Source organism: Ochotona princeps, chromosome 27 (genome assembly GCF_030435755.1).
Source record: "Ochotona princeps isolate mOchPri1 chromosome 27, mOchPri1.hap1, whole genome shotgun sequence".
Lineage (NCBI taxonomy): Eukaryota > Metazoa > Chordata > Mammalia > Lagomorpha > Ochotonidae > Ochotona > Ochotona princeps.
Window position 1 is genome coordinate 18,864,740 of NC_080858.1, and position 13,598 is coordinate 18,878,337.

Sequence of the window (13,598 nt, forward strand, 5' to 3'; positions counted from 1 at the left end):
TGATCTATCACCAGCCTCCAAATTTCTCTACCACAAACAGAATGATCGCTAAAACTTGCAAAGTTTCTTTTTTTGGCTATTTTTAAATATAATCTCTTTTGCTGTTATCAACAGTTTGTGAGCTTGGCATGGTGACTGCAGTAAAGTTCGGCTGTGGGTGACAGGGTTGGGAGCCAACCCCATGTCTTCTACGACCTAAAAAAGATTTTTAAATTTTATTTTTTTTATCAGTTGGGAGGGATGTACGCCCATGTGGGCCTCGATTAGGGTGCGGAGGACCGGGAAATGGAGGAAGGTGGGTGGGACATAGGCTGTCTTTTTTTCCTGCTGTCTTTTATTAAGTCTCCTTATCCCCTCAGCTACTGCCGGACAAAGCCACACCCCGCCAAAGGGCGTCGTCCGACCCGCCTCCATTATACTGATTTGAAAAAAACCTTCGTTTTAAAACCCATACGAAATCCTGTATTTTCAGAATTCCGTTCTTCGCGAACAGAAGGTCATCCGCTTGGTTCTGGATACCGTGTGTGTTTTCGAGATCCTCAGAGAGAACCTCCCGCGCCTCGGCGTCCGTCACTCCTAACGGGGCCGGAAGAGACGCGCCCGCGTGACGCGAATGAGACGCGCCCGCGTGATGCACTAGTCCTGCGCGGCTGACGTCGCTGCCAGGCGCCGGGCGGCACGTTGGCTGGGCTTTCGGCGGGCTCCTCGGGGAAGCCAAGATGTCTATGGCCAGTGATTTCTACCTGCGCTATTACGTCGGGCACAAGGGCAAATTTGGACACGAGTTCCTGGAGTTCGAGTTTCGGCCAGACGGTGAGCTGTGACGGGGGGCCGCGGAGGAGGCTAGATGGGGTGCGGCGAGCGAGCCTGGGGGATTGCAGGGGGCTGGCAGGAGTGGGGGAGGGTCCCCCCAAAACCAGATTAAAGAAGAAAAAGGCGTCTGAGGAGATAGAAAGTCCTGATTGCTTTCTGAAATAAAAGGTAACCGTTGACCTTTGATTGAGGAAAGCTGATCGTGCCAGACAGAATGGTAGAGTCCGCCGGTGGGCAGCATCCTGGAACTTGGAGTGTCGCCCTGATGTGTGAGCGTTTGTAAGAACTCACTCTGCGGAGTAATTTTGTAACGAGTAACTTTGTAACTGTGCCCCGGCAACTGTGTGTCCATTCATTCGTTCATTCATTCATTTCCCTCACCCAGGCGTGTGGGTTTGTGAGGACTAACAACAAAAAACAGCAGGTGTTCTATGCAGGTGCCTAACTTCCCCGGGGGCTGCCTGGAAGCTCCATCAAAGGCTGGGTCAGCCTGAGGGCATCCCAACACAGGAGCGGAGGGTGGGCTGAAATCCCCACCTGTTGCTTGGCCACTCTGGCGATCACTGTCCACCTCCCAGGAGGACTGCCCGAAGGGATGGCTTTTTAAGTTTTGATTGCGCATTATTTGCTTAGCAACACCTACAGGCTAATAGGAAGGCTGTACTTGGCTTCAGGGAGTTCTGGTGGGAGATAAGACATACAACTAAACCTAAAGCAGTTAGGGATGGTAATGTTTGGGACAAGGTTCTGTGGGAGCCTGAGGCAAAACCTTTGGGGAGAAATTGCATAGAAGGTAAGGCCCTCTCACTGGAGACCACAGTCACTTCATTCACTTTTACTCTTCACCCGCCTGCCCTGCATTTAGCTCAGGAGAGCTCAACTCATCTGGTTTCTCCCCTCCCCCCCCCGCCCCACTCCCCTTTTGTAATATTTGAACACCAGGGAGCTCAGACATATTTTAGCCAGTTCCATAATTTAAATACGCCAGTGTTACTAGGGATATTTCATACCTGAAGTGTGGGTCATAGGCATGTGCCTGCCATCAGGCCAGCCCACATCCCTTGGAGAGCATCACAGACAATGTTCCCAAGCGGTGCTGGTATACAGCACCGGGGAGCTGCCCCTGGGTAGGGTTAGGGTTAGGGTTAGGGGCTAGGGGTTAGGGTTAGGGGTTAGGGTTAGGGTTCCCCCTGAGGGGGAGTTGTGTAACACTTGAGCTGGGACTTGAGTAGCACTTGTGCTGGCCTCATGGGGTATTAGGTATAAATTAACTAATTAGCTGGTAAGTTTGTATCCAAAAGTAACACTTTGGGTAATTCTACTCACAGTGCTGAAAAGAGAAAAAACAAGAATCAGCCTTGCCATAATGTGGGTAGATGGTCAAGGGGAGGGAAATGAAAGAGAAGTTTTGGTTTAGCGGAGAAAGCAGGAGGGGTAGAAGAAAGTAGAGCGAGGTTTAAGTCCATTGTCAGCCTGAACAGTGTACTTTGTTTTCTCACCTGCAAACAGGTAAGAGACTCCAATCTGTCTCTTGGGGTGATTTACAAAAGGTTAACTGTAATGTTTGGGGTGAAGTGTTTGGCACCAGTGCGTTGCTACAACAAAGTCTGAAAGTATTGCTGGTTCCTCTCTTCAATTCCCTTACTAGGTCAGGACTTAGTTTAAGAAAACAGGCCTTAAAAATGAGCCACTATGTGTCGCAGCCCTGAGGTGTTTAAAAATGTGGCTAGCTTAACTTCAGCCAGTTTATCCACAGCTACACTTGTGTGACATTGATCTAAGAGGGAGGTACTATTAGTAAAATTGCTGTGTAAGAGTTTGAACCTTCCAAGCTGGTTAGAGTGTCATTTATTTAACTTAGCAGCTGTTGCTTACCACAGATTGAAGTGTTTTGTTTTGTTTTGTTTCCCTCTCCCCGTAGGAAAGCTTAGGTATGCCAACAACAGCAATTACAAAAATGATGTCATGATCAGAAAAGAGGTAAGTTCTTTTCGAAAAGCCAATTTTCCCCAGTCAGTCCATTTTCCTTTATTCTGTGTTGAAGTTGCAAAGGTGCATCTCAGGCTGGATTATACGCAGAGAGCCGATGTGTAGATTGAAGTGAGATTCCATGTAATTTAGTTATGATCGGAGCATCTCTGACCACGAATGAAGTGGTCTGAATATTAAGAGTTCCGTATCGACTCTGTCATTTAATTCACTTACTCTCTCATCCCTCACTATTTAAAACTGTTGGCTAATCATGATATAAATATAGTATAGTTTTGTAAATGAGAGGCTCAAAACTTAAGGATCGGAAAGTAACTGATGTGTACTTGAATTTGCCTCTGTTCCCGGCAAGGACCTTATGTTACTGCCGTTAACCACTTGGAGGTATTTGAATTCCCATGTGGCAAAGAAAGCATACAGTGTTCTAAAGGGGAGAATGAAGGAAAGGACAACAGAGTAAAGAAAGCCCTGTGTTCTGGAAGGATGCACAATTCTCATGCTGTACTTTTGGAACCCACTCGCTAGTGACTGCTCAGGGTTTGTAGCTCTGTCTTACCACTTCTTGTCGAGTTCTGGCATGACCTGGCTGAGGCATGGTGAAGCATTCCCTGTAATTCATTTTCAGGCTTACGTACACAAGAGTGTGATGGAGGAACTGAAGAGGATTATCGACGACAGTGAAATTACGAAAGAGGATGACGCCTTGTGGCCCCCGCCCGACAGGGTTGGCCGGCAGGTCTGTGGTAGGGGCTGCTTATGTGCGGGCGCGCTGACAGTTGGTAGTGTGATTCTGACACTCCCCTTTGTGATGACTGGTTCTTCGTTGGGGTTCTCCTTTAGTGGGCACCTGGTAAGGAGGTAAACTTCTTGTTTGCTTGCTTTCCTGGGCTGCCTTGAGGCACTGTCTCCAGGTCTGCCTTTAGATGTCTTCTCCAGCAGTCTCCCGTGGCCGCCTCAACCAAAGTTAGGACGTTTTCATACCGTGAAGAATAACTTCTGTTGTGTCTTAATCACTTTTTAGGAATAAGTAACAGTCACTCATTACTTTTAAGCCTTAGAATTCTTATGTCAGATCGATGCTTTCCAGAATTCTTTTTGGCCTCCGCAAGCCCCGTGGAATGGATTGGTGTGTTACTCACACTGCCTGTTGGTTTGCCTCTCCAGTTCCCTGAGAACCACAGGTTGCTCTGTAGAAAGAGTTTGGTTTCTGAATTGGGTCTTTTCGATCCTTGGAGACACAAACTATGACCCTGAGAGGAAGAAACGTTTGATTTGACTTTGCTGTGTTCCCGGAAGTGATGCTGTGCCACCTTCTGTGACTTGGAGAGAAGGAGGAGCGATCTATACGCTAACAGTCGGCACTGCTGCTGGCCACTCCTGCTTAAAGAGACGTTCTTCAGGAAGGCAAAGGCAGTAGTTGTTGGCAACGCCCTCGTCGCCACGTAATCCGAGCTGAGCGGAGGGACTAGGGTTACAACACAGACAACTCACAGAGGACAACACAACACGCAGTACACTGAATGCCGATCGATATCATCTTGATCTTTATTGCAACTCCAGACTTTCTTTTATACTCTGCTTAGCTCCTCCCAGTAGTGGCCACCCTAAATCCCTTCAGTTCCTCCCAGTGTTTATCCAATCCTCTCGTGGCCACCCTAAATCCCTTGAGTTTTATCCAATCCCCTGGCAGATAACTTGACAAATAGGAAGCAGGAACTTGCGGTTAAGCCAGTGGCTATATGTATCAGGCCAAAATTACCAATCCTGTTATGCTCTGAGAAACAAGCTAAGCTGTGGAGTTAATCCTTGGGAGACCGGGGCCTGCATGTCCCCCTTTTTTTGTTTTTTAATGGACGCCTGTCTTAGGTTGTCCAGCAGTCAGTTGACGCCTTACCCGTCATGGGGAGCCCCACCTGGGGAATCCCTGTCTTAGGTTGGTCATCAGCGCTGCCAGATCTTACCCGTCTCTGGCTGCCCATCACACCATGTTCAACCAAACTTGAGCGCTAGGATTTTCCACAGCTAAAGCCATCATGGTTTGTCAGATAATGACCTGCTCCCAGGCTTGTTGCCTGCATAGGCGGCAAAGAAGACTAAACAGTACTGCAATCATGGCTATGACCATCAGCCTCATGGCCAAGATTCCGCTTTGTTCCTAAAGTATCCATGCTGCCAGTTAAATGCCATTTAACAGGGGTAACACATATATGATGGTAAATCGGGGAGCAGCTGGAGATCTGCGTTTCCCATGGGCAGGATATCAGGAAGTTGCACCACTGCTGTCAGTGTCTCCTATCCTGCAAGAACATCATTAGGAGTGGGATCATGTTGAGTTGGAGCCAAGGAGATTTGCCGTGTAAGTCTCTCGGGAACCCATCTAGGTGTTTCTTCATCCTGGGGAAAAACACAAACGGAGCCTCGCCCCCACGTTAGTACTGGATCTGGTCCTCGCCATTTATTTGTGGCCAGATCTTTCCATTTTACTTGGCCTTTATTCTCATTAGCAGGGCGAAGCTACATCATTAGTGACAGTTAGAAAATTTAACACATACATGGCAGATGCCAGTAAGGAATGGGGTGAGCTGCAATGCTCAGCCACATCCCCCTTCTTTATTTTTTCTAGATAAACTTTAATGGTGCGGTTGGCACCTTCAACAATGGCTTGACCCTGAGGATTATAAGGAATGCCTGTTTTGTGAGTTATATTAAAATATAGGCAAAGGCCTGTAAACAATGGGCTTCTTTTAATTTCTCTCAAGCTGTTCCTTTACCAATTCAATTGCAGCCTCTAATTTTTAACCCTGTCACAGACTGGTTGGGGGTCACCTTGAAGATGTCTGCCCAAACCTTTTCCAGGAAAGTATCCCTGTCTATTAAGCATATTTGGCACAGGCTGAGAGGTCAATACAACATTCATGGCACTCAACAAATCTCGTCCCCACAGATTAATAGGAATATGTGGTAAGACATACGGCTGGAAAACTCCTGAATGCCCTTCTTGATCCTTCCACCTTAACAACCTGGCACTTTTCTGTGGCTGAGAAGTTCCTATCCCTTGGAGAACGGTTGGGGTAGCCTCTAATGGCCAGGAACTTGGCCACTGTGCCTGGGATATAACTGTACTGTCAGCTCCGGTATCAAGTAAACCTGTGAATTTTCTCCCTTCTATCTCTAACTGTAAGGTGGGTCGGGTTTGCATGTCGGAGACCCAACATGCCAAGGGGCCAGAATGTCCAAATCCTCCTTGTCTATCTCTCTTAAGAATGGGGTTGTCAGTTGGAACCTTGGGGATCAAGATTAGCTGGGCAAATCTAGCTCCTGGTGGAATGATTATAGTGCCTTTGGCTGATTCTGCCATGACTTCTATTTCTGCAGGGGTATCCTCATCTATCACTCCTGGGAGTACTCTGATTCCATGCATAGTAGCACTACTTCTTCCTAGGATCAGGCCCAAGGTATTCTTAGGTAAGGGGCCCCTGACTCCTGTTTTTATCCGTTGGGGTCCCAGGAGCGGGGTCAATACCTCTCCAGAGGTGGCACAGAGGTCCAGTCCTGCGCTACCTGGTGTTGCTCTGAGGAGGGTTGAAATGTCGGTGCTCCTCGCCGTGGGAGAGGGACTCTGGAAGGAGTCTGCGCTGTTCCGGAAGTTACAGGTGTCTGCTGGGCTCCGTACACCTGAGGTTGGGGGGCCCGGAGCGGGCCCCTGACCCCGTTTCCCGATAGGGGATTGCCTTGGGCATCATATCTGGACCTACAATCACTGCTCCAATGATAGCCTTTATGGCATCTTGGACAAAGATCTGGGGCCTGCAAGGATCTTGGGGGTGATCTTCCTTGTCGCGGAAGTTTGGGGCACTGTTTTTTAAAATGTCCAGGCTGTCCACATCTGAAACAGGTTTTGGGAGGCGCCCTAGGGTGGGGCTGAGGGTGTTGAACAGCGGCTGCTATCACTTGCCCAAGGGCATGGGTGGAGTCAATATGTCTGCAGATTTTGAGATAATCATGCAGGGACTTATCTCTGTGGAACCTGAGAGCATCCTGGCAATATTTATTAGCATTCTCAAAGGCTATATGCTTAATTACTGGCATTGCTGGTTCCACGTTACCAAAGATCTTAGTAGCAACCTGCATAATACGGTCCACAAATTCTTGAAAAGGTTCTGTAGGGCCTTGCAAGACCTTGGAAAGCTGGTCTCCTGTATTAGCATTAGGTAAGGCCTTCCAGGCTCCAAGGGCTGCATTTGCTATCTGTGCATAAACTCCTAGGTCATAATTAACTTGTTGTTGGATGCCCTCAAAAGGTCCAGTGCCAGTAAGCATTTCAAGGCTTCGATCTGCATGTCCCCCAGCCGCGTTCTGCTCAGCAAAAAATTTGCACCTATCTTGAAAATCCCCTCTCCATAGGAGAAAGTCGCCACCATCGAGAGCAGAGCGGCATAATTGCATCCAATCACTAGGAGTAAGATTCAAACTCGAAAAGGATTCTATGAGTGCAAGAGTAAAGGGTGCCTGGGCACCATAATCTTTAACAGCCTGCTTTACATTTTTGAGGTCTTTAAATTGAAGGGGCTGATGCTCCCGGCGAGGGGGACCCCCTCGAACTGGAACCTCTATTACAGGGAAGCATCGAACCCCACCCACAGGCTGATCAGTGAGACCGTCACTCCATGGCCGCGTGGGGTAATTATTGGGTGAATGGCCTGCGGTTTCCTCCTCAGGAGGAGCGGTAGGGGTCACAAAATTAGGGACATATGGTGGTGGTCTGGAACTGGACAGTTTGCCAGAGGAACATGCACCTATTCCTGCTTTCTTTAACTTTCTTTTAATGTCCCTAATTTCCCGCTTTAAGAAAACCTTCTCTTTATCCTTAATTTTCCGCTTTAAGAAAACCTTCTCCTTATCCTTAATTTTCCGCTTTAAGAAAGCCTCCTCATCTCGTTTGTCCTCACTCTCTTCCGAGGAAGAGGCCTCGTTCTCATCTGAAGAAGAGGCTTCACTCTCCTCTAAAGAAGAGACCTCACTCTCCTCTAAAGAAGAGGTCTCACTCGGGGTGGTTTCACTCGAGGCCGCCTCGTTCCAGGCTTCCAAGGACCGTAGAACTTCCCACCCCTGGATTGCTTCAAAAGTAGTCTGTACTTCTCTTAACTGTCTCTCAACTTTCACTTTATCAGTAAATAATGAATCACGGACTAAGCGCCACAAAGAAAAGTTAACAATGGGGAAATTATCTGGGTCTTTTTGTAAACAGGATTGTAAATTGGCCTTAACCTGTTCCCAATCGGGAATATTGAAGTTGCCTGAAACAATAAACCAAGGACTGCTAGATTGGATGGCTTTAACAAAATTTCTAATCATTTTAAATTTAACTGGCATCCCCAGTTGACGTAGAAGTTCTTCAAGCTCGGTGGCCAATTTATCCCGGGAGAAGGCAGAACCCATTCGTCCTTTTCACCGGATAAATTAAACACCAAGACCTAACTATACTTCAAAATAAATCTAAAACCTGACTATATTTCAAAATAAACCTCCCTCTCCTACCAGTTTAGGAGAGACTTACAATACGTCCCACTTACCTGAATCAGCTGGCCAGACTCTTGGGACGACCCTTCGTCGTATCCTCTCTTTCTCAATCTCGGTGGAACCTCCAGATGTTGGCAACACCCTCGTCGCCACGTACCCCGAGCCGAGCGGAGGGACTAGGGTTGCAACGCAGACAACGCAGAGAGACAAGACAAGGCAACACGCGGTACACTGAATGCCGATCGATATCATCTTGATCTTTATTGCAACTCCAGACTTTCTTTTATACTCTGCTTAGCTCCTCCCAGTAGTGGCCACCCTAAATCCCTTCAGTTCCTCCCAGTGTTTATCCAATCCTCTCGTGGCCACCCTAAATCCCTTGAGTTTTATCCAATCCCCTGGCAGATAACTTGACAAATAGGAAGCAGGAACTTGCGGTTAAGCCAGTGGCTATATGTATCAGGCCAAAATTACCAATCCTGTTATGCTCTGAGAAACAAGCTAAGCTGTGGAGTTAATCCTTGGGAGACCGGGGCCTGCAAGTAGTGAACCGTATTTGTTTCATCTGTTATGTCACTTTTGAAAAGAAGTTTGAATCTCAGATTCTCTTATACATACAAACACACAAATGCTAAAAACTAGGAACAGCTTTGTATTCCTTTTTGGCTAGGGGGAACCCAGGGTTTCACCTACCCTCTTGATGTGTTTATGGGTTTCAGTTTGTGGAGAACTGGGCATGCTCTAGAAATTGCCTATTGGGTCAAAATTTCATGACTGATGGAGAAATCTTAATTAATTCTCCATTTGATCTGTGTCTCAATTACACATAATCTGGTCTTTTGTTTAAATTACTAGCTGGCACTGTGATGGTGTGCATTGGTTTCCTTAATATCATTATGATGAATTAAAGACAAAAGTCAAAATTTAGATAGAATGGCTTAGTATGTTATGGATATAATTTAGTTGATATACACACGTACTCAAACAAGCATATATATATATATACATATATATATATATATGTATTCCAAATATGGCAATGATACTTTTCCACTACAGATATGTTGACTTTAAATATTATCAGAAAAAAATTGTGTATCTGACTTACTGCACTTTGCAGAAAGGACTTCAATTCCATCTGTTGCAAGTGTCAGGATTTTGTTACCTTTTTATCAATTGAGTAATATTCCTCTGTCTGGGTGTGTGTGTTCTGTTTCCATCTGTCCATTCATCACATTCATCAGTTGATGGGGATCCGTGCTGTGTGATTGGTAACAGTACACACTGAACGCGGGAGTGCAGGTGTCTCTGTTTCCACTAGTGGAATAACTCGGTCGGGGGTACATCCATATTTAGTTTTGTGGGTGATCTCCACACTGTTTTCCAAACGGCTGTGCTAGTTTGCATTCCCACCAACACTGTGTGAGGACACCCATGTCTCAAAACCTCACCAGCATTTTTGTTTAATTTTTTAAAAAAATCTACCTGTAGACTTGCCATTTCTTTGTAGCAAGGATATAAATATCTGTAGGGTAGATTTTTGAATTCATTACATTGCTCTACTTTTTCTTTTCCAGGAACTTGAAATTGTAATTGGGGATGAACATATTTCTTTTACAACATCAAAAATAGGTTCGCTTATTGATGTGAATCAGTCAAAGTAAGTATTTGTAAGAGGCCTGACTTAGCCCCGCACTCGGTCACAGTGACTGCAGCGGCACCTGTCGGTTCACTGTGCAGATGTAATTTATGTCAGACTCATGCTATCTCGCATGTCAAAGAAGATAGGGTGTTTCACTGACAGAAGGAAAACTTAATCCAATATCTGTATAATCATGCCCGGATTTTATTAGCTATTTTGTATAAATATCTGGATTCAGTGTGACAGAATTTAGAGGAAAGCAATCCATCTTGGTTAATGCCAGTGTCATTAGCCCTATAATCATATTACTCCCCTCCTTGGGTTTCATATCGCAAGGTCCCGTACAGCTTAATACTTCCAACTGCATGTGTTTTGCCATGTTCCAGGTCTTGTCTTGGACACTGGGGGACTTCCTGGAGATTGTCGCCCTTGTCGATCCAAGCCAGATCTTCCTGCCTCTCCAGGAAGTCCCCCATCCTCAATCGCAGTCACTTAGTTGTTTGCATCGCTGGTTTGAGAGCCTAGCTGAATCTCCCAAGTTGTGCAGGTGCCTGGCATATGCAAGTGTCTTAGAGAAATGTGGGAGGAAAGGAGAAGAGTGAATGTATTCTGTCCGGGCCTTTACACTCTCCAGTTACTACTCCTGCGCCGGTGAAGATGTAGCAGTCGTAGATGCTTCTGGAAAGAGTTTGGTAATGATCGCCTTAGACTCTTCAGAGTGTTCTTCTCTGACCCTGCAGTTTAATTGTTAATCTTGTGTTCTATGGGTATAGTGATCATTAGCTGAAAATATTTATACATGAAGATACTCATTGAAGCATTATTTGTAATTGGAAAACAGTGTAAAGATAGCTTTGTTAAGTCATTAAAAAGTTTCTTGCTGAATTAATTTCTGAACGCTGAGGAAAAAAGTAATCTAAAAAAGGGCACAACATGATTTTAGTCATAAGAAAAAATAAAAATAGTCAACAAAATGGATAGTACATAAGGATGGTGGCATTGCAAAATTGTGTATAAACATGTAAACACATGAATATGGATATTACATAACCATTACTTTCATAAGGAGATAGACTTTTAATGGGAAAATGAATATTGATGTTTTTATTTTTGCAGAACAGAGAGGTTGATGTTCAGTTTGTGTTTTACTTGTCAGAAACATCAGTGCTTTCTCCTAAAAATAATTCTAGAATTTTGACTTTGTGTTGTTTTAAGAATTTATAAAGTTATATTTCATTCTGGGAACAAAAAGTAACCTTTGTCTTTTCAAATTTTAGGGACCCTGAAGGCCTGCGAGTATTTTACTATTTGGTACAGGATCTGAAATGTTTAGTTTTCAGCCTCATCGGATTGCACTTCAAGATTAAGCCAATTTAAATTATGTGTTTTTCAAGCTGTGTATATATTTAATTGGGGATGGGTAGGGAGGGCTTGTCATTACAATATGGGGATTTTTATGAATGTGAAAAGAATTTTTTTGTATGTAAATTGAAAATAAAAAAAAATACTTGAACAGGCTTAGTAGTTATTTTCATTTGGGTCCAAGTGGGTTGGACACTTCCCACACACATTAAATTCTGTAAATAAAAGCCCACCTTTTGTTGAAATTTTGCTCCAATAAAACATATCTAAGACTGAATGGAGAGTGGTTTTTATGTTTTTCTTCTCTACACCTCTGATTCACTTCAAACACAATTAGGAATTGTTCTGGCAGGCATATCTTGTGACAGAAATTCTTCCAGATAGAAATTTATAATCAGATTCTCATCTATTTAGGCCATTGGTGGATCTTCCCTTATTTCTAACCTGATGGAATTTAATTTTTTGGTCCTTATAGAAGTTGCCTATAAATAGTTCTGAATTTTTTGCATTGGCAAAGCCCTTGGGGATTATGCGCGTTTAATCGATTTTAGTGTAAGCAGTGATTCCCTAAAGTGTTACTGCGGTAACCAGTACCCCAAGTCAGATACATCTTTCATATAGCTTTATTCCTCATCTCACAATATATGTATTGTGTGAGAAGCACCAGCTCACAGCTTTGTGCACTATATAGAATGTAGGCTGACATGTGTAGGTGTGTGCATAACTCCTAGTGAGCACAGATCCCACTTCTGTTTCCCAATCTCTTCAACCTGCTACTCATAACTTCCTTTTTGATGACTTCCCTCAGTGACTGTACTTATATTTTGCCACTCTTCCAGCTGAAGTCCGAGGAAGTTGTGCTGCTCTGGTTGTTATGGTCTGCTTGCCCCAGTCACTACTGAATTTACGGTGGGAGGATTAATCTGAAGGCCTGCTCGGACCCCGAGCAGACAGACTCAAGACTGCTCCATTGAATGAACTTTTTTGTGTAATGGAATTTATGTTTGTGGAGTCCAGTAGGGTAGCCGCTAGCTGCATTTTGCTGGATGAGATGAGCTTAGTTCATTGAGTTCCTGGTACTACATATCTTAATACTTGCTTTTAAGATTTATTTATTTTTATTGGAAAGGCAGATTTATAGAAAGAAGGAGAAACAGAAAGATCTTTAGTCTGCTAGTGCATTCCCCAAGTGGCTACAACTGTTGAAATTGAGCCAATCCGAAGCCAGGAACTTCCTTTGGGTCTCCCTGCGGCTTCAGGGTCCCAAAGCTTTGAGCCATCTTCCACTGCTTTCCCAGCTGCAAGCAGGGAGCTGAATGGGAGGTGAAGCAACTGGGACATGAACCAGTACCCATGTGGGGTGGGTCCTAATGTGTTCAGCCAAGGATTCAGCCACTGAGATGTCACATAGGTCCCTGTTTTAATACTTCATTATAAAAATTTTCAAATATGCACACCATTGAATTAATTGTGCAGTGGGCACACAACCAACCTAGACTCCAAAGTTAACACTTTTTATGTGCTGAAACTATTGTAAATGAACCATTAGTTGGTTTTCCACTTAACTGGTGTAAAGGCTGCCAGGAGACTATGAATTTTGTAGCACTTTGCCATTTCGGTTACAGGTAGGTGCCATAGTTAATTGGCTATCCCTTGGGCAGGATGGCTGCACAGCAGGCCTGCCATGGAATTCTGTCTGGCCTTTTCCACTGCTTGGAAATGCATGATGTTCTCCCAGGTCTGGTGAAGAATCGGCCATGTCTATGAGGCTACACTGTCGTCACAACAGAAGTAGGAGATTCTGTTCAAGTAGTAGACCTTGATGAATGCGCAGTATAAAATCATAATTCTCTTGCTTGTCAGCCTCAAAGATGGACAGCTGTTCTTTGAGCATTTGCTGTGCTCCTTTTTTTTCTTCAAAGAATCTTTGTTTTGTGATTCCTGTGGAATTAGATTATCCACTTAAAATTGAGCAAAATTGGGTAAAAATAGTTTTGATTAAAAAGTCATTGATACTTTTACTTTTCTAATTTTTCTCTAGTGTCATTATTTTGATCTGATTTTTACATAAATACCTTTTAAAAAATCTTCACCACCCTCTGTTATTCTGCTTGTGAATAAGTCTTTTTTAGAAATTATATTTTTAGGGCCCGGCGGCGTGGCCTAGTGGCTAAAGTCCTCGCCTTGAAAGCCCTGGGATCCCATATGGGTGCCGGCTCTAATCCCGGCAGCTCCACTTCCCATCCAGCTCCCTGCTTGTGGCCTGGGAAAG

At 44.6% G+C, this 13,598-nt stretch overlaps 1 protein-coding gene across 1 annotated transcript; it reads left to right on the forward strand.

The window, feature by feature from the left end:
• Positions 1-626: 626 nt before the first annotated feature.
• On the forward strand, positions 627-11,591 carry MAGOHB (mago homolog B, exon junction complex subunit). The gene is made up of 5 exons (XM_058655814.1): positions 627-813; positions 2,735-2,793; positions 3,428-3,538; positions 9,900-9,982; positions 11,242-11,591. Exons 1-5 carry the CDS (start codon positions 720-722, stop codon positions 11,339-11,341), a joined length of 447 nt encoding a protein of 148 aa, XP_058511797.1. The 5' UTR covers positions 627-719; the 3' UTR covers positions 11,342-11,591.
• Positions 11,592-13,598: the final 2,007 nt, after the last annotated feature.

Bases quoted from the DNA above. Each gene is read 5' to 3' on its own strand.
- MAGOHB (XM_058655814.1), top strand. From the start codon at position 720: ATGTCTATGGCCAGTGATTTCTACCTGCGCTATTACGTCGGGCACAAG. The intron at 3,539-9,899 runs GTCTGTGGTAGG...TTTCTTTTCCAG, and splicing joins CCGACAGGGTTGGCCGGCAG to GAACTTGAAATTGTAATTGG. The intron at 9,983-11,241 runs GTAAGTATTTGT...TTCAAATTTTAG, and splicing joins ATTGATGTGAATCAGTCAAA to GGACCCTGAAGGCCTGCGAG.